At 37.9% G+C, this 19007-nt stretch overlaps 2 protein-coding genes across 6 annotated transcripts; one reads left to right on the top strand and one right to left on the bottom strand.

Moving 5' to 3' along the window:
• Positions 1 to 331: 331 nt before the first annotated feature.
• Positions 332 to 7823, top strand: LOC113340678 (programmed cell death protein 2-like). Of its 4 annotated transcripts, XM_026585800.1 has the most exons (13): positions 332 to 554; positions 2827 to 2953; positions 4355 to 4576; positions 4661 to 4744; positions 4835 to 4968; positions 5056 to 5153; positions 5310 to 5398; positions 5478 to 5583; positions 6040 to 6203; positions 6292 to 6362; positions 6479 to 6593; positions 6829 to 7010; positions 7486 to 7823. In XM_026585800.1, the coding sequence occupies exons 3-12, from the start codon at positions 4355 to 4357 to the stop codon at positions 6994 to 6996; spliced, it is 1251 nt and encodes a 416-aa protein (XP_026441585.1). In that variant the 5' UTR covers positions 332 to 554; positions 2827 to 2953; the 3' UTR covers positions 6997 to 7010; positions 7486 to 7823. The 4 variants fall into 4 exon arrangements, with proteins under 4 accessions (XP_026441585.1, XP_026441586.1, XP_026441582.1 ...); XM_026585801.1 differs by lacking the exon at positions 7486 to 7823 and having other exon boundaries at positions 6043 to 6203; positions 6829 to 7245; XM_026585797.1 differs by lacking the exon at positions 7486 to 7823 and having other exon boundaries at positions 6829 to 7245.
• A 655-nt stretch (positions 7824 to 8478) lies between these two features.
• LOC113340630 (F-box/kelch-repeat protein At5g26960-like) lies at positions 8479 to 11390 on the bottom strand. Of its 2 annotated transcripts, XR_003355568.1 has the most exons (3): positions 9910 to 11390; positions 9708 to 9753; positions 8480 to 8817 (listed from the first exon to the last, which is right to left on the bottom strand). XR_003355568.1 is itself a non-coding variant. In XM_026585754.1 (2 exons), exon 1 carries the CDS (start codon positions 11275 to 11277, stop codon positions 9928 to 9930), a length of 1350 nt encoding a protein of 449 aa, XP_026441539.1. In that variant the 5' UTR covers positions 11278 to 11390; the 3' UTR covers positions 8479 to 8817; positions 9910 to 9927. The 2 variants fall into 2 exon arrangements, 1 of the variants encoding a protein (XP_026441539.1); XM_026585754.1 differs by lacking the exon at positions 9708 to 9753 and having other exon boundaries at positions 8479 to 8817.
• Positions 11391 to 19007: the final 7617 nt, after the last annotated feature.

Here is a 19007-nt window from a genome sequence, read left to right as displayed (position 1 = left end):
TGATTTCACTAAGAAGATGGGATGGGGAAAGCAGGGGGCGAGTATTTGGTTTTATGTGAGATTGGGACAAATTTGGGGTATTTCTGTGTGGATGAGAAGCATTAAAACAAGTCAATTCTTTAAAGGTTTAATTTTGTTCATTAGATCGCCGCTGTATCTATTATTGACCATGGTCAGAGACAAATATCGGCATCTCAGGCGTACTAGTACCAGGGCAGAGTCTTACGGGCTGGACTTTTAAACTGAGCCCGTTAATAAGGCACGTCACTAGTACCAGGGCTTGTTTAAACCCTAGCCTGTGTTAAATCTGTGTTTCTTCTATTCCCCTTCCTTCCAAAATCCTCCACAACGAAATAGCTGCTCTCTGGAGTCAAACCCCATTTAACTGTTAAAACCCAAGAATCTAAACCCTAATAAGCTTTGCTGAGATTATCTCTATCAACAATTTCAAAATTGTTCTGGAAATTGCTTTGGATTACCTCAACAACTTCAGTGGATATTCTTCTTCTTCTTCTTCCATTGTTAAGCACGACCCCTTTTCACAGCACCAGCGGGTCAGTATTCTTCTTCTTCTTTCGTTTTTTTCCTGATAATTGTTTGATATTTAGTGAATGTTTATCAATTTTGGGTATTATTGCTTGACATTTTTGTAAGATTTGTTATTATTTGTTGTGGGTTTTGTGTTAAATGGCTTTTAATTATTGCTGAAATTACTTTGAAGCTTAATTAGATGATTAATTCATTGCACTATGGAAACAGAGAATAAGAGTCTACTGTTGGATTTTGTTAAAGATTTTTGTTCAATGTAAACTTAATTAGATTGCAATTAGGCTTGGCTTGATAGGTTTGTGCTTCACATTGCTTATCTTCTACTTGTTTGAGTGACATATTTAAGCCTTAGGCATAGCTTAACGTGATGTGGCTCATACTTGGTAGTTAGAAATGTGATTTGGAAGTCTGAATATAGGGTTTAACACCTTCACTGTGTGATAGTTGATTTGTTGTACTGACATTGAAATATAAGTAAAAAAAATTAGGAGTTTATCCTGAACAAATTAGATCGAGCATATGAGCTATAGTAAACACTTATCAAATGTTAGAAAGTTGCGGCCAAACAGATTTAAAGGAGGCCAACACATTGAATTGGAAGGGCAATGAAAGCTGTGGATCTGAACCCACACCCTTTCGGACCAGAGCCTAAATCTGGCGTAAGACCACTTGGCCAAACTGTTTTAGTGATAAACATGGAGTTTGTATTAATCTAATCAATGATGGATTGTGTACCTTATACTGAATTTGTAGAAGTGACACTGGGATTATAGGAGTTGAGGCTTAACAAATAAGAGTTTACTGAACTTATAAACTAGTGCTTGTGATATCTATTCATATGCCCTGTTAGGAGTTTCCCTGCATAATATCAGGTATTTGTTTGTATAGTTAGAATATTTCTTAGTTGGTATCTATCCATGGATGGAAACATAGACAAATATCTGTGACCATTAGTCTCCATGCTCACAATGTTAACAAATAAAAAAACAGGTGCAAAGAAAGACAATAGAACAGTGTAATTTTCTACTTCTTACAGAGGGTTGTGAAACATAGCTATTGCCACTGTACTCTCAATGGTGTTTTGGAATTCATCTTAAGAGTGAAGTATGTGCAACTGTGCAAGTACTGGCACAATCTTCGTAATAGAGTGTAGTTGTTAATATTAGAGTTCTAGTTTATTCGTGTTTATAGTTTGTCTAAAGTTAATTTATTGAAAATGACTTTTGCATTGTAATTTGTATATGATGTTTTCTTAAGTCGCCATGATGCTTTCAGAAGCTGGACATTGATGCAATATGGGAACTTCTTGTATAGAAAACGTAGGATATTAAATGAAAACCTACACTGTGAAACAGAATGTTTATGTCCAATTAATTCTTCGTAGTGTGTTCCACCAAGATCATCCCTCTAGCATTCTCTTCGAACTTGCCATTTAGTTGCTCCAGAATCCTTAAATCTTGTCACTGCAAAACACCTTGGTCCATATTGTAACATCTCCAATAGATGCTAACTTGATATATAAGGAGCAAAGTCATGATACTTACCATTATCCCCAAGGGTGTGCTGATGATTGCTTATGCTGTTTGATACGAACTTCTAATATTAAATGTCATCTAGTTTAGATTATAGGACTTGGATGCCATTTACTTAGACCTTTCCTGTCCATGAAAATGATTCAACCTAGTATGGCATTCTTATCTTACTGGCCATTCATCGACCAAGTAGATTAGGTTTTCTTCACGCTTAGTTACTGATATGAACAAACCAGGACGTTTTCTCTGAGAGTGAGTGTGGTTTTGTGGGTGCTATCAACTTACATCAGAAAGAGTTTGAAGAATAATCATTCTAAAATTTAGTCAGGTTATATGTGGAATATGCCATTACAAAATGCTAAATCTGGAACTTGAAAATTTGACATAGCATAGCTTTGGCTGCTGTAGATGGTCTGGTTAGGGTATATTAGACTAAATTGAGCCAAATATGAATTCCTGTATTATCTTTGTGTACTACATAGCCAGATATTTCAGCAATCGCTACCCGGATATCGTAGGAAATATCTGATCTTTTTCATTAAGAAGGGGCATTCCATTGAGCTGCTATTAGGCATAGTACCCTTGAACATGGATCCACACTCCCACAAAAATAAACCTCCGCCCCTATTACTAAAGTACCCTCCATTAAAGTCATATGCTCCTTTCAAAAGGTGATATTTTAAGTAATTTCAGAAAAGTCGCTAAATTAGGTTGACTTTCAATACTTACATTCTGTCTCTCTCAGGTAGACTCGAGATAAGCCCTAAAGGGAGAATCGAAGCTTTCAGTGTTTCTTTCGATTCTATACTGAGCTTGAATTACAATTTCATGCAAATCTTCTGCCGGATTCAACCAATAATTGTCAAATCGATGTAAGTTTTCATTGTTCAGTTCACTGTGCAGATTTTGTTGAATTGCATAAGCTCTGATAAGTTGTTCACCACGATTTAGGAACATTATTCAGAGGCTTATGTGTTTATGGAAATGCCTAAGAGAAAATAATGCTCAAGTTATCTACTAAAGAGCCTGTAATTGATTATTTAGTATCGTTACAACTAAATTGGTCACTGTTTCTGTATTGTTCAAATTAAGGAAAAATCAGAGAGTAAGTGATGTTCTATTTGTCATGATTCGTTGCCTTTTCTGTGTTGACAATTGTTGGATGTATGGGGAATTAGGGATTATCATCAGCAGCATTATGTACACTCATAACTGTTGTTACATACAGCTTAAGTAGAGTAGGTTGTCAGCTTAATTTACTTTGTTTACGTATTGCAGTAATGAAAAAAATAAATAAGCTGTCCTGCATGAATGCGTCGCACATAGAGTGTGACTAAGTTTTAATATGTTACATGTTACTAATGGTTCTGTTTTCAATTTTACTTCCCTTTTTGGCTCCCTTGCTTTTAATTGCCTCTCTGGATGAAGCATATATGTAATTGTTGGAGATCTGAATTATTTATGTCTGTTTAATTGCTGTGTTGAACTTCTAGATTTGTTCTTTATGACATTAGTGTGTGTGCATGAGGGAGAAAATACGTTATAAACGACAAGTAGTTAAGGAAGATATTGAATATAATAATTGAAGTTAAAAGATGTTCGCTTTAGGAGTACTCCAAAGTTTGAAAATAACGAGTAACTGAGAATGGAGACTTCAGTAGTAACTGGTCAATAGTTTTGTTTACAGAGCAATAACTACTGGAGGGTCTGGATTCGAGGTTTGGCACTTTATTATTTCTTGAAAATATGGTTCTAATACGCGTGGTTGGCAGTTCCTTAATAAAGTGAAACAGACTATGGGTCATCTTATTAAGTTTTTTTCTTCTGGTCTTGGTGATTGTGTTCGTTGATGATTTTGAGACCTTGGAAACAACAGTGTTCCGGGGTTAATTCCAGTGAAGCTTGTTGATTTAAATCAGTTGCAATGTTTGGTTCTTTTGCATAATGAGGCTACTGAAACGAAACCGTCGAAGCTGCCGTTTTATTTTTGGCAGATTAATAAAATAGATTTGAGTTTTGTTCAGCACCATGGTTTTTATGAAGTGTGTTTGATAGTATTTCCAGTAATATCCCAAGATAGATATTTCGGCTTACAAATATTTCTTTACTTGATATGTCGTGAATTTGCTTATGGATACCATTCCAGATGAATTTGTTTATGGTATAGATTGCAATAAATGAGAATCCACTTTAAGTTTGTGTAGCAATAAAGGGATTTACTTTTTTCGGCCTTGTTACCTAGATATGTCTTCTTCTTTTTTTTGTCGATGTAGATGGTGGCCATAACTAGTGAAGAAACTGAGATTGAAGTATTACAGTGTTCAGTGGAGAACACCATCTCTCTTCAAGATTCTGATGGTGATTATGACCAGGAAGAGGAAGAAGAAGAAGATGACGAGGAAGAAGTACCTGTTACTCTAGGTTTCGTCGAGAAACCGAAGAATCCTAGTTCCCTTCTCCCTCAGTTTTTTCCTAGCAAGGCTGGAGGAACACCTGTATGTTTTGTGAACTTGTGGAATTTTAGCTTCTTATTTATGATTATTCATTATTGTTTATCTTTATCCACTTTCTTTAAACAGGCTTGGTTAGACCCAGTTGATTTACCATCAGAAAAATCTCGTACTTGTGGCATTTGTGGAGATCCTCTACGGTTCTTGCTTCAGGTATTACTTATAAAAACATGAGTAGAAGAAAAAGGAAAAGTCAAGTATTAACTTGTATGTTTTAATCGACATGTGATTCTTGATTACTAGGTTTATGCTCCGATCTCTGGAAAGGAGTCGACATTCCATCGAACATTGTTTGTGTTCATGTGTTCATCAATGACCTGCCTTCTTCAAGACCAACACCAGCAATGGAAACGGCGACCAGAAAAGCAGTGCAGAAGGTGCTTATTATGAGGACACTTCATTTTCTTGATTCAGCATTTGCTTTAAAGTTTCTTACTGTTGTAACACTGAAAGTGTTTTTGTAGTGTGAAGGTTCTTCGGTGCCAGCTACCCCGATCAAATGCTTATTACTCAAGTGAGCCTCCAAAATTAGACAGGACCAGCAGATCGCCTGGAGTTGGAGGTATCTTTTATCTTATTTTATAGCGTAAAATCGATGAACTAAATAATGTGCGTACACCCTCAAATTTGCAGGATAAAATAGCTGTTGTTATTGGATATGAATTAGCTTATCTTGCTATCTAATGATGTCATGCCTTTTTATTATCGGTCATGTTAGCTCTACTCTGTAATTGGTGTGGTACATGGAAAGGAGACAAGGTATGCAGTAGTTGCCGGAATGCACGCTATTGTTCTGAAAAACACCAGGTAATTTTGGTTAATGAGGTTTTTTACCTAATCTTCTAAGTCAATCCTAAAGAGACTCTGTTGGTTTTTCCTGTTGTAGGCTGTTCATTGGCGTTCAGGGCATAAACAGGCGTGTAAACAGATAAATATCTCATCTCAATTTTCAGAGTCTAGCACCAGCAATGGGAAAACCACTTCAAACCAAGGTTGGTATTTACAAATGAAAAATTAGTAGTAGTTTATTAAGATGATGGGATGCAACCACATTTATGAAGCGTTTTACAGAGGAGGTAAACATGTCATTTCACACTATCTACACTTGTATTCATGCCTGATATGTAATGGGGTGAAAGTTGGACTTCTTGAAATGACCAACAGGTGACAAATCCGTCCTTGGGTTTGCTCACAACGCCATCCCCTGCCTAAACCATCAGACTTTTGAAAACATATGTACTTCACATTTTCTGAGATCTAAAACTTGGGGATGTTTCATTACCAAGGACATAAAGTAGGTGAACTATTGTGGTGGTTTAGCATTTATGACCTGTCAGGTGATTCTCACTAAGCAGGTAGCTCAACACCGCCGCGGTCAAGGTTGTGTCTTGTAATTGGCTCGAATCAGGTTTCCTTTAAATTGATTGCTTTGAATTTTGGTGGTTTAGCAGTTGTAGCTATCAATGTCCTCTGGCCAGAGTTCGAGATCTCTCATGAGGATGAGGCTGAATATGAATACGATACTGAGGTATCTGAAAACGATTACTCAAGCTCATTGGTCCTTCCTAAAAAAAAGGATGAAGCTGTTGAAGCAATGATGGGTGATTTTGAGGTAAAAAAATATGTGAACTCTTTTGGAAATTTTAGCTCTGTTTCTATTTTTTGTAACACTTAAAAACTTCATTGGATCTGGTGAACAGGGCGATGATGATAGAAGAAGTTGGACTTCTTTTCAAGTGTGCGTTGGTAAAGCACCCGAGCAAGTATTAAGGTTTGTTTTTAAGCACAAAATAATGCCTACATCCCATCTTCTTGTCTTCGATTTTTTCTTATATAAAGGCATATAAGTACCACAAAGAAACATGGTTGGTATTATCATGACAACAGGTATACTCAAGACTCGAAGGCAAAACCACTTTGGCCCATGGCAAGTGGACGTCCTTCTAAAGCTGATATTCCAAAATGCAACTACTGTGATGGCCCTCTATGTTTTGAGATGCAGGTAGAAAACTCAACAGCTTTATATAGTCTACAGTTGCCATTTTTTCCTCTTGTATTGGCATTTACACAATCTAGAGGACAGGTTCACTAACTTTACTAGTTAATCGTAGTCTCCTTCCTTTCCTCCCTCTGTTATGCGCATTTTCTGCGTTACGCATTTATCGTTTTGTCTCCTTACTGGTCTCCAAATATGGTCTGTATGTAGTTTTAATGTCATTTGTGGCTTTTGTGTACAGATTTTGCCACAGCTGCTGTATTTCTTTGGTGTGAAGAACGATGTGGACTCACTTGATTGGGCAACGATAGCTGTGTACACATGTGTAGATTCTTGTGAAACAAGTGTTGCCTATAAGGAGGAATTCGCTTGGGTTCAGCTTAACTCTCAAACAACTACACACCCGTGAGCAGTTCCTGCCAGGTTTTATTCCCTCTGGAAACAAGAAAGTTTTGATTGGTTTTACTTTCATTGCATCACACTGTACGGTAATATAATACCAATTTTGATTGCTTCTAGTTCTAAACCCTGACCTCGTTCAAAAACTTACTGAAAAATTAATTTTAGAGCTTGTTTGTGTATCAGAAATCTTAAAACATGGTCATCCATCATGTCTTTTTCTTGTCTAAATACAATATATTCATATTCATTATGTGTATCTATTCGTCATGGGATTGAATCATAAACCTCAGGAAATATGACTGTTGAAGGTATAGCTCTGAGCTCGCTGTGGGATGTTTATTTCTGTGAACCATACACTTCACAAGAACATCATCCAGAGATGAACAAGCACCATATATTACGAGTCGTGATTAGTCTACAAGGATGTTTGCGACTCAGTTTGATCTGACTCAATCGAATCGGTCTGACTCATCTATATCTGACTTTTTGTTACCAGGCCTGAATGTGAGGTAAACTAGGAGATGAAGGGTCGAGAATAAGTTGTGTCGCCACCGATTCCAACGACAAATCTCTATCTGGCTAAATAATGCAGGGTAGTTCAGGAAAGAAGCCAGGAGCTCAAATGAAGAAATATGTTGAGCTAAATACACCAAGTCACCACCAGCGAGCAAGTGACATATATATATATATATATATATTCTTCATTTTTGTACCAGTAATCTCATCTTTGTGTAGATATTGTTTTTTTGGTATCAACATGGCCTTTGTAGCCAGCGTCAGGACTCCAGATTTTATTTGAAGGCTGATGGAAGCCCAATAGATATTGTTTACAACTGAGCCTTTAGTTTTGCCTAATCTGAAATTTTGCAACAACTAAACCGAAGTTCTGAGACCTGAATTGTCTTACAGGAATTGAAACTAAGACAGTCATTATAGACCTTCAAGTAGAGTCGTCAAATTAAACCGTCCAGAATGTCACTCCAAATACCCACCTAGAGTGAAAATTACAGAATGAAACCACAAAATTGGGTAGAGTAGACAACTTACAGATTCATAAGAAGATCGACCATGAGGTAATGGGGGATTTGAGGAAAGTATAGCTCATGGTAGTGGTGGCGGATGAAAAACTGAAAAAGAAGACTCCAGGACAAAATTCAAAACAAAGAGGAAATTTGCACGCCGCTATAGAACACTTTGTAGGTCCTCATATTTGCTGGTTTGCCAAGTAATTTCGCTAACCCGCGCTGATTCAATTTGCCCCTGAGCCGACTTGCTCTTACAGGGCACAAACTTGTAGCATGCCTTTCTTTACTTTTTGTACCCTCCTCTCAAGTCTGAATCATCATCACCTATGAATGAAAAGTATAAAAAACAGTGCATTTTTGTTGAGTCCAGGGAGCCTGCAGCTTGGCTGGGCCTAAAAAAAATGTACAGATGGAAAATCGCTCAGGCTCCGCTGTTGATATACCGTTGATGACGAAAAATCCGGAAATCCAAAAATTCACTTCTTTCATTATTCTAGAGAACCATGTGATACAAGACTTATGAAATGCCTAATAACATTTGAAAATTGTAGCAGATTCTAACAACATACTAAAATTAAGAAGATATTCAATAACAATCTAACAACGAGATTCTAAGAAATGTTCATTCTAATTTCGATATAACCCCTGCTGTTCTCATTCCATCTTGCGTTACAGTGCCTTTTAGCTCTTGTAACTTCATCTGTTCTGTCATGAAAATGCAACAATTCACGCCATGTTTTCTGGGAGATGACTTGCTGCAGATGTACTCTAAACTGGTTGCTCGAGTTAGTTCCAGGTTCATTCTGAAAATCAGATATACCATACCACATGAAGTGTTAGTATTGAGTCGAACGAATAATTTACTACGGGACAAACTTTGCCAAATTGTAAGCCAGAATCCAGAATATAACAGAAACAATAAAACAAGAAACATGGAGTTGCAAAATTGAGTTACGGCATGTGAATAATGTGCATAAGAACCGATTGATTTAACTGATAGCTACAGAACAGTTGATTAGATATTTCAAGCTCTAATGATTTTGGACCTGAAGTTCTAAAAAACTGAATTTGTACACAGTGGTGTGCTCTTTATACAGGAGGCGACATTCTCTAGAGAAAAATCAAAGAAGATTTTTCGGCTAATTTCTGGTTTATTGGATGTTTGAAAGCAAATATCCATTTAAGATAACAACAGGTACTTGGAAATGTGGAGACTCGAATAGCTCAACCCATCTCATTTTAAAAACAGAAACAAAGGTTTGTTGAACTTCTTTACTGCACACTATCCCTACAGTACAGCTGAATAATGACTGAGATAGCGAGAGATGGAAACATGACGATTTTAATTTTAGTATTCAATATGAAAACTGAAGAGAACGCTTTCAAAAATTAGAAATGAATGGTTGATATCAAAGGATCTTATAAGTTAAATATATCAACCAATCATACTAAAATATGTTTCTTTACACAAAGTATCAATAACTACGTCGACGGTTGTATGAATTCAGTGTTCAGATATGAGAAACCATATTCATGTAGTGAATCTAGTAATGATGCTACATCCTACATATGAATGTTCAGAAAACCATAGAAACGGAGGCATGTCCAGGTCCATAATCATCCAGGTATTTGATGATGAATTATAGCAATTGACATGCCAAAGAACTAAATGAAACGATACAAGGAAACTAACCTGAACAAAGATCTGTACTGTTTTTGAGCTTTTTTACATAAGCAAGCTAAAATGCTCAATACACAAATAAGCAACATGTCAAACCCATGACTGAATTTAATCACCATTATTGACAAATGCAGGAAACCTTTCGTCGTTGACAGCAAATAATATTTATAACTTAACCTTCCAATGAAATCACAGATAATGTAAATGAACATACCATCCAATTTACTGCAAATTAGCACTCAACGGAAACACAAGAAGCGCGGCGGATAACTTCGGGCAAATCAACACCTCTTGACCACTCCTCCGCATTGCCATCATAAACCAAAACCAATCCTTCCTTCATCCCTCTACAACTCCTACCACTTCTCCTCAATAAATCATCAATACATCCCAAAACTTGAACCAACACCACCTTATTGTCATTGCCACCGCTATAATTCTCGCCACCAATTCCAACACAGCTAAACCTGACACTACTATCCAATCTAACTTGTGCCGGCAACGGCGGACTTTTCATCCTACACCACTCACCAAACCCACCACCACCACCATTTCGTTTCCTTCTCCCATCAAACCTCCAAAAAGACAATTCAACAGCATGACTTGCCAAAATGTAAACATAACCCCCAGCTGCACATGCCGCCACAACACATCCACCCCCTGGCACTGTCCTGCTCCTCATCCACACCCTACTCTGCACATCAAACAAATCCATGGAACTCGCATACAAATGCGCCTCCGAACACCCTCCTCTTGTCATCGCCTCACTCTTCCCACCACCGCCGCCGCCGATTTTCAACCCGCCAATCACATAGAAGACTCCGTCCACAGCTGCTCCAATGCATCCATACCTCCTCCTCGGCGCTTCCGAAACCACTCTCCAGCTATCCGTCTCCGGCTCATACTCCTCAACCACCTCATTCCGTGCAGCTCCACCGGAAATGTAAATCTTCCCGTTGACCTTGGCCATTGCAAATTTCTTCCTCGGATAAAGCATCGGAGATTTCACCGTAATCACACCCATCCACACATCATAACCCAGCGTAACATCTCTATTCACAATATAAATCATTTTCCCAACCGAAATCACCCGCGAATGAGAAAACGAACCCTGAGTTAACATTCCGGCCGCACTGAACGGACTACCCAAACTCCAACCACCAGAAGAAGAAGAATCGGTACCACCTTCTCCTCGACTCTCATCAGATTCTTCATTACTAATACAATGATTAGCAGCGTAAACACCGTAATCAGTCACGCTAAACGCATAGATTTTCCGGCGGATATGACCGAGACTCCGCCGCAGATCGAAATATAACGTTGAGTTCAATATTCCGAACCATTTTCTACAGACAAGGGAAACTGATGAGAGTGATGATGTTGGTACTCTTGATAAACATTCTAGAAGCAAATCATCGGGAAGTACTGATATGAAGAATGATGAAGATTTCTGATCATCTTCTAGTAAACGGTTTCTGATTGATGGTTTGATGATCAGGTGATGAGATTCTTGCTGTGGATTTGGAAAACAAGATTTCATTATCCTTGAAAATCCTTTGGAATTGCAGTGGTTTTCCCCCATTGTTGTGGCTGGATTGGATTGGAAAATTGAACCCTGAAATCTCAATCACTCACTCAGTGAGGGTGTGAAAGAGAAATAGAGAGTGGGAGATTGGATTGGGGGCATTTGTGGTATCTCGCTAAAGTGAGTTGTGTTGAATAGATTCTCGATTAGTCAGAATTTAATGTCAGGTTGTGGGGCTCACTGTCAGGCTTTTAGTCCCGCATGTCAGGTCTTGTCTCCTGCCTTAGTTGGTGGTGATTTTATATGCCATGGTTCACCCTATCAAGCAGGTGATTTTATTAAAATATGAAGATGAAGGGTGGGGATTTGAGATTTCAGACGGTTAGAATGTTTTTTCAAGAAGATTGTGTGTACGTTATCATTGCTGTTAGTGGAAACCATGATGAGGAGCATCCAATGGAAAATCAGGAATTGATATCATGGCTAGGCTAGTGTTTGGATAGAGTCGTAGCACGTGAGGCTACGATACAAAAGAAACCTTTGCCTTGGCATATGAAGAACAAAGACCGTTTGTTTTTAATACAAAAAGTGAAGAAGACTTTACCTTCATTATTACTACTACTTAGTGTGCCTGGTGGGGATCTAATGTAAATTCCATGGACTGGACCTAAATGTCTCTGTTGGTCCCACCAGTCCGGTATGTTTTTGCCGATACGAACCTTATTTGTGCCGTATCGATCCGCGGCTTCTACCAATACATAACTCATTTATATTTGATGCAATGGTGGGAAGATGAGAACGTTAATAAGTTTTCGTATAATTTTTATTTTTATTGCGAGCGGAGACAATGAAATGATGTAATAACTTATAGCTTCTTTTAAAAATATGTCATAGTCCATTTGATTTTGGTCAACTAATTTTTACTAAAATTCGAAGTTTGACTTTCTTTATTATTATTCAAGGCTCAATAAAAAGTGTTTTAGGTTTTCTTTTTGGTTTTTTTAATCGAAGTTTATATAGAACCCACGATTGGGGAATACTCTCATAAATTTGGGGATACTCATGGTTATATAAGCTGGAATTTGATTAAGGGGTTGTTTTCTTGTGAGATGCAACGCCGATAATGCCCTTCATCCTAATAAAAACTAAAAACAAGAACCTAAAAACAAATGTCATTCTCTCTGAATTAAGCGTAACTTTCAATCTAAAATTTTCAATGGCTATCCACTGATTTCTTCCATAATCTGTACTCTCTAACTTGATCTTTTTTTGGTATATACACTTTGAAACTTGAAAATACGACAGATACATTTTGGTACTCTTGAAATACCAAACAAAAATTAAACAATACTTAGAAATCAAATGGTTAAAGAGTTTTTAGGGGTTTTGTGATTGCCTAATAAAGTTGACGTTGATAGTGATATGGAGACGAAGGAAGATGACAATTGCAAAAAAAAGTAAAACAGAAAGAAAAAGACAATTTTTTTTATTAGAGTCCTGTGATTTTCTAGGTGAATCACCATTTTATCCCAACCTTTGTACTTTTTCCTAAATTAGATTTGTAATTCTAAAATTGATCGCGTGAACTTAAGAAGAAAAGTGATGAATATAAAGAAGATACTGGAATCAAATATCAAGCTGCATCTGAATCTTTCCAAATAAAATAATTAAGTAGTATAGTCCATCCTTACAAATCAGATTTGTTGACAGTTTCTAGTTTTGATTCTTATAGGATTATAAGGGAGATTAACAACTCCAACAAATCAAATTCTCTTTTAAATCTCCATATAGTCCATCATTCCTGTGGGTAGTGGTTTCGATATGCACGCAATACCGGCTGTCATTGTCGGCATTGTTTGGTGCATGAATCCAATGCCGACAGTCTTATCCGGTGTAGGCTTTTGGTTAAACAGAGTGATTATTTTCTTTTTTTATGCCGATTAAACACAGTGACTTAAAATTGGTTATTTGGGGATACCAACATTAAAAGGCATTTGGGGATACTCAAGAGTAATATAGTCATTAACATATTTTTTTTGTGGATAAGGGGTTTCCAAATTACTTCATATATATTTATTTTTTTTGAGTATCCCCAAATTGTGGTGGTATACCCCAATTGTAGGTTTTTTATATATAGCTTCAAAAATAAAAAATGAGAGTTTATAATTATTAAAAAAAAATATTTTCTAACCTTACAACCCTAGTTTTTACTAGATATAAAGTTTATATAATTTAATATTTGTTATTAAAATGGAAGAACATTCATCAAGTTTTCGTCTACACCATAACCTGGCTTGACTGAGGTATGCCCAATTTTAAAGGGACTCTTTTTAAGGGTTTTAGGGGGACTCCTAATGGGTAAGTTACAAAATTACCCTTTCCCATTATAATTCTAATTACCCTAAATCAGTTTTCATTCTCTTCATTTCATCTTCTTCTCTTCTTCTTCTCCTCCTCAAACACATTACCGGCTCCTCCATCCCCCACCACCGAAACTCGTCGATTAATTTGTTAAAATCGTCGATTCGAAAACTCCAATTAGTCTTCATTAATGGATCCACCACGGGGGAAAGGAACTCGTGTGAAAGAAGCTAATCGAGAACCCAATGAGTATAACCCTGGAATTACAAGTTTGGTTCAAAAGAAAGTGAAGAAAAAAACAGTTGAAGAAGAAGAAATCGAAGCCTCTCAAATGGAAGAAATGGTGCGATTAAGAAAGTAAGGGCCTACTTAAACTCACTCCAGTACTTCAATTTCATGTTTGCATGTAAAATTAGGTCAGAAAAATCAAATTTGTGAATTTGCAGTTATTTGTCCGGCAGGGTATTATGTTATCGATCTTGCCGACATTTCATATTTAGTGCTGGCCGGCAAGCTATTAGGTAGAAGAACTTGTCGGTTGTTTAGTATCTGTAACTGTTACTAGAAGGGTCGGCAAGTTATTCAACCTATGACCCTGCCAATGTCAGTTTTTTTAAGCCGGGTTGGTTATATATTTTTACCTTGCCGGCTATATTTCATTTTTTTTGTGTCTCCTGATGCCTTGAATTTTAAAAGTCGGAATGGTATTTGGATAAAACCACGTCGGCTGTTTGTAAACCGGCAATGTTTGGGTAATGGACCTTGCCGACTGGTTTTGTGGAAAATCCTTGTGTCTACTGTGTTCATATTTGTTATTAGCCGACATGTTATGTGAATAATACCATGTCGGCTGCTGTTTAGCCGGCATGCATTATTTAGTCGACCCTTCCGACTTTTGTGTAGCCGACAAGGTTATATTTGTCGACCCTGCCGACTTATGTATTTTTTTCTTAATCGTTCTTGTTCAGGTTGCAAAAGGAAAAGAAGACAGCTCTGAAAGCTCTTAGTCGTCCTTCAAGACCTCCTCGTGTTGGTGAAAAACTCTTGACTTCAACACATAGAGGGGCATACGTTGTGCCGGGAACGCTTTTGATCCGTGTACCGAATGAACCACCATCGGAACCCAGTGATTCAGACGAGACTCCAGATGAAGACCAATCAATTTCATCTGGTAGAAAAGGTGATGATGATGATGTTGATGAAAGCACTCCGGCTGCTGGAGGAGGTAACAATGATGATGATGATGGTGATCAATAAATGCCTAATGTTAGAGGAGGTGAGGATGATGATGATGGTAATGGAGATAAAGATAAGGAAATCGAAGAAAAAATTATTGAAGAGGCAGTGGAAGAAGAAGAAGAAGGCGATGGAGAACAAACTCTATCTATTGTTCAACAAACCGAAGCTTCAACTTCAACTGAAACCGGAAAGAGAAAGAGGGTGATCACTAAACCAGCTAATTCCCACATGCCTCCCCCTCACTTGATGATTACACTGAAAAAAGGTGAGCTTCCAAGGGGGACCCTAAGAGATGGTGGAAATGTTCTTTTTGGATACAAAGACTCATGGGCATGCACGATCCATAATATTATCGTAAGTAATCTCAATCCGTATTTGTTCTTTATTCAAGTTTGTAACTATATTAAATTTGCGTCAAGTGTTTGTATTTCTTTTGATTTTGTTTTTTTGGTATTTAGGATCACAAGCATGTCGCCCGTCTCATGAGGCGCCAAGCTTCATGTTCAGTGACTAAGACTTGGGATCTTAATCTAGAATGTGAGGAGGTACATGTGCTTGTAAAGAACTCTGGGTTGTGTCCTGCGGTGGATAGTTCGAATATTGAGCATGATAGAGTTACCGTATCTGCATTCTGTGAGAGATTCTACGGAGAGACTGATACAATGTTGTTCCAATTCGGTGAGATGGCGATAACTCCCGATGATGCTCATCAAATTCTAAGCCTCAAGGTTGATGGAAAAGCAGTCAGTGAGGGATTCAATAATAAGTTTTATTTCAAGGATATTTGCGAATTCAGCCATAAATTGTTCGGTTGGAATCAGATTGAGACGGAGTCTATTCTTGAGAAGAAGGATGGTCGTCTAAGAAAGAAGTTTAATCTGAAGAAGTTGAGGGACACATTATGGGAGACAAAGAAAATATTTGATAAGGAAGGAAGGGTGAACCTGGTGCGAATCAATGCTACTGTGTCAGCTTATTTGCTATACGTCCTGGGAAAATGTATCTTCCCCGATAGTTCAGGAAGCTTGGTCGATGCCATTTATATGCAACTATTGGATCCCTTAGATAAGGTGCATGAGTATTCTTGGGGTACTGCGATGGTCTCCTTCTTGAACAATGAATTGACAAAGTATTCTAGGGCACTCACTGCGCAAGTTAACGGAAACACATGTCTCTTCCAGGTAATTTTATTGTCTAAATAATTTATATTTGAAAAATTCTCGTAAGATAAGATTCTTACTGAACTTTTTTTTTGCATAGGTTTGGATATATGAGCACTTCCCTTCCTTGTTAAAATCCAACTCCTACGTCAAAGTGGATGCGAATGTTGCGGTTGATAAGCCAATAGCGCAAAGGTACGGTTTTAAGGGTACTCAGGATAAGGACATGCCGCAAAATCTTACCGAACTCCGAATCGCCATCGACAAATTGACTTCGGATGATGTGATATTTGATCCGTATCGAAATAAAGGTTTAATCCAAACGAGAGATGAAGTTGCATTATACTAAGGACCCTTGTTTTGCTCATCTGGATATTCAATGTACGATCACATCATATAATGCGACAATTGGGTTACGTCCAAGAAGAACCTTATTTCGATGAACAAAAGACGTTTTTTACTTTGTTAAAGGATGACTGCTCCACGTCCCAAAAAACTATTAACGTCGCTTACGCTCCACCGACAGCTCTAGAACATTGGGACGATAGACGTGCCCGTAACATCGATGTGAGTCTTTTGGACGAGGTGACCACCGGTAATGAAGCTAGTAAGAGATACATGGCTTGGTACTTGGGTTGGGCTCGTCCTACTGTGATTAGGGAAATGACTTCTGAAGAATTGGCTCGTAAGAAGAAGAAGATGGCATCGAAAGACCCAACAATAAGTCTTAAGTTCTTTGTAAGTAATCTAGAGTTGCTCTTACTGTTTTAAGATTACATTATCGAATCATTCTATTAATTGTTTGTTGAAGACCTTTGTGAAGGTGTTGTGTTGCGGAAAGACATAGGAGATCCTTTGTCGATTGAAGAGCAAAGCAAGCACATTGACTATGCTTGCAATATTGACAATGAGGATGCCCATGAACTGTTCAAGCAATCTGATGCTGAAGTAAAGAGGGAAGAAAAAGTCATGAGGGAAACACAAGCTAAGATCAATGCTGACAAAAAGAGGGCTCGTAGTGGTCGTGGTGGTGAAGGTAGTCGTAGTGGTGGTGCTCCTAAACGGGGTCGTGGTCGTGGTGGTGAATGAATGCAGTCTCTAGTTTATTTCTGGTTAATGGTTGGACAAATGTTTTTCTTTTAAGGTTTATGGGACATGTTTTCGTATTTCGGACAAAAAATGTTGAATTTCTAGTTGTTGAATGAATGGTTTTTTTAGCTATGTAAAGTTTCAATACATATGTCGGCATTTTATTTTTTGAGTTACAGTGCCGACCACACCAGGGACGGCAAGGTTTTGAAATGTCAGTCTGACGGCCCTGACATCAGAAAATGCTTGAATACCAGGGTCGGCAAGGTAATCAGATCAATACCAAGACGGCTGTTATACAACCGACATGGTTTTGTCTTATCGACCCTTCCGACTATTTGTTGCAGAAAAAACCTTCTGCTGATGCCTAAAATCATCATAAGCCCGGCATGGTTATAAATTATGTTCCTTACCGACCACATAGTGGCCGACACTGTAATGACCAAATACCGTTCCGACGGTTAAACAAAAAATTGCATGTTCTCCTGATGCCTAAAATCATCAAAGGTCGACATGGTTATAAATTTCCTACCCTGCCGGCCATACCAAAGCCGGCTTGCTAGTGACCAAATACAGTTCCGACGGATACACAGAAGAAACTGATCTCCTGATGTCTAAAATCATCAAAGGTCGGCATGGTTATAAATTTACTACCCTGTCGGCCATACCAAAGCCGACATGCTAGTGAACAAATACAGTTCCTACGGATACACAGAAGAAACTGATCTCCTGATGCCTAAAATCATCATAAGGTCGGCATGGTAACAAAATTCCGACAATGCCGGCCGATCTTAGTCGGCATACTGGGGAAATAAAACATTTCTGACGGTTTTAAATTTCAAATTTTTGCATGTAAAATTGCATTGATTGACTTGTACTTATAAATTATAACGACCAAATTTGAGCACCATCCTCTAAATACACTACTTATCTCCATAAAATAACACACAACTATTTGCATATACTCTCCAAAGCTCATATCATTATACACTCCATCTAACTCACCCAATAGATCTCTACATATAACAATGGCTTCATTTGATTCTAATGAAGATTTGGCAATCACCAAAGCTTGGTATGCGGAAAAACGACTTAGACGTCAATCCTCCGAAAGGGTGGATTCCACAACCTTTTAGGCTAAGATACACAACAAATTTAGCCAAGATTTTGGGAATCCTAACGCAATAAGTGTTCAACAAGTGCACGCTAGGCACCAAGTCATCGAAAACGCGATACTTTCTTTTTTTAGCTCTCCAACCTCAGATTTTTAACACCCGCCCCTTCACCTTGTCCATTGCACAATTTGTGAGTATTTTTGTGGTTTGTTTTACGTAACCCATGTTGTTTTATCTTCCAATGAAACACCACTAACAAATATAAGTTTGTTTTTGTGTTTTTTAGCACGAAGTCGTTAAAGCGCGCTACTTGGAGGAAAAGGTGGAAGCATTCGCTTTCGATGCAAGCTATCACTTCTTGGCAAAAAGAATCCCGTAGGATAACCCGGACTACTTGGATGTTGTATCGTCTTCTTCGGAGGAGGAAGATTGATGGCTTTAGAAGTTTTTTTATAGATTTTGCGGGTATACCTCTATGTAAACCCTCACGAAACTATAACTCGTCCACTAGGATCACCTAGGGGTTCAAAGGCTTGATGCACATGCTAAGTGCATTTGTTTTTCCGTCGACAAGGAGTTGTATTTTATGTTTCAATCAATGTAGTAACCAAAATTGCATGAATAAAGTGAATTGCATCTATTAGAATTCAGTTTTTTTGGGGGGATAACAAAAGTCGGCAAGGTTATAAGATTACTATAGTGCCGAATAAATTCCAGCCGGAAAGGTAAGAAAGTTAATAAATGTCGACCATATAAAGCCGACAGGGTAATAAATCAATACCATGCCGACTACCTACGCATTTATAACAATCTCCTGTGTGTC

This window comes from Papaver somniferum, unplaced genomic scaffold, assembly GCF_003573695.1.
Source record: "Papaver somniferum cultivar HN1 unplaced genomic scaffold, ASM357369v1 unplaced-scaffold_22, whole genome shotgun sequence".
Lineage (NCBI taxonomy): Eukaryota > Viridiplantae > Streptophyta > Magnoliopsida > Ranunculales > Papaveraceae > Papaver > Papaver somniferum.
The sequence above is the reverse complement of the archived record's forward strand: the minus strand, read 5'-3'. Positions and strand labels throughout refer to the sequence as shown.

Coding starts and splice junctions, on each gene's coding strand:
- LOC113340678 (XM_026585800.1), top strand. CDS start 4,355: ATGGTGGCCATAACTAGTGAAGAAACTGAGATTGAAGTATTACAGTGT. Junction 4,577..4,660: donor GCAAGGCTGGAGGAACACCT/GTATGTTTTGTG, acceptor TTCTTTAAACAG/GCTTGGTTAGACCCAGTTGA. Junction 4,969..5,055: donor CCAGAAAAGCAGTGCAGAAG/GTGCTTATTATG, acceptor GTGTTTTTGTAG/TGTGAAGGTTCTTCGGTGCC.
- LOC113340630 (XM_026585754.1), bottom strand. CDS start 11,277: ATGGGGGAAAACCACTGCAATTCCAAAGGATTTTCAAGGATAATGAAA.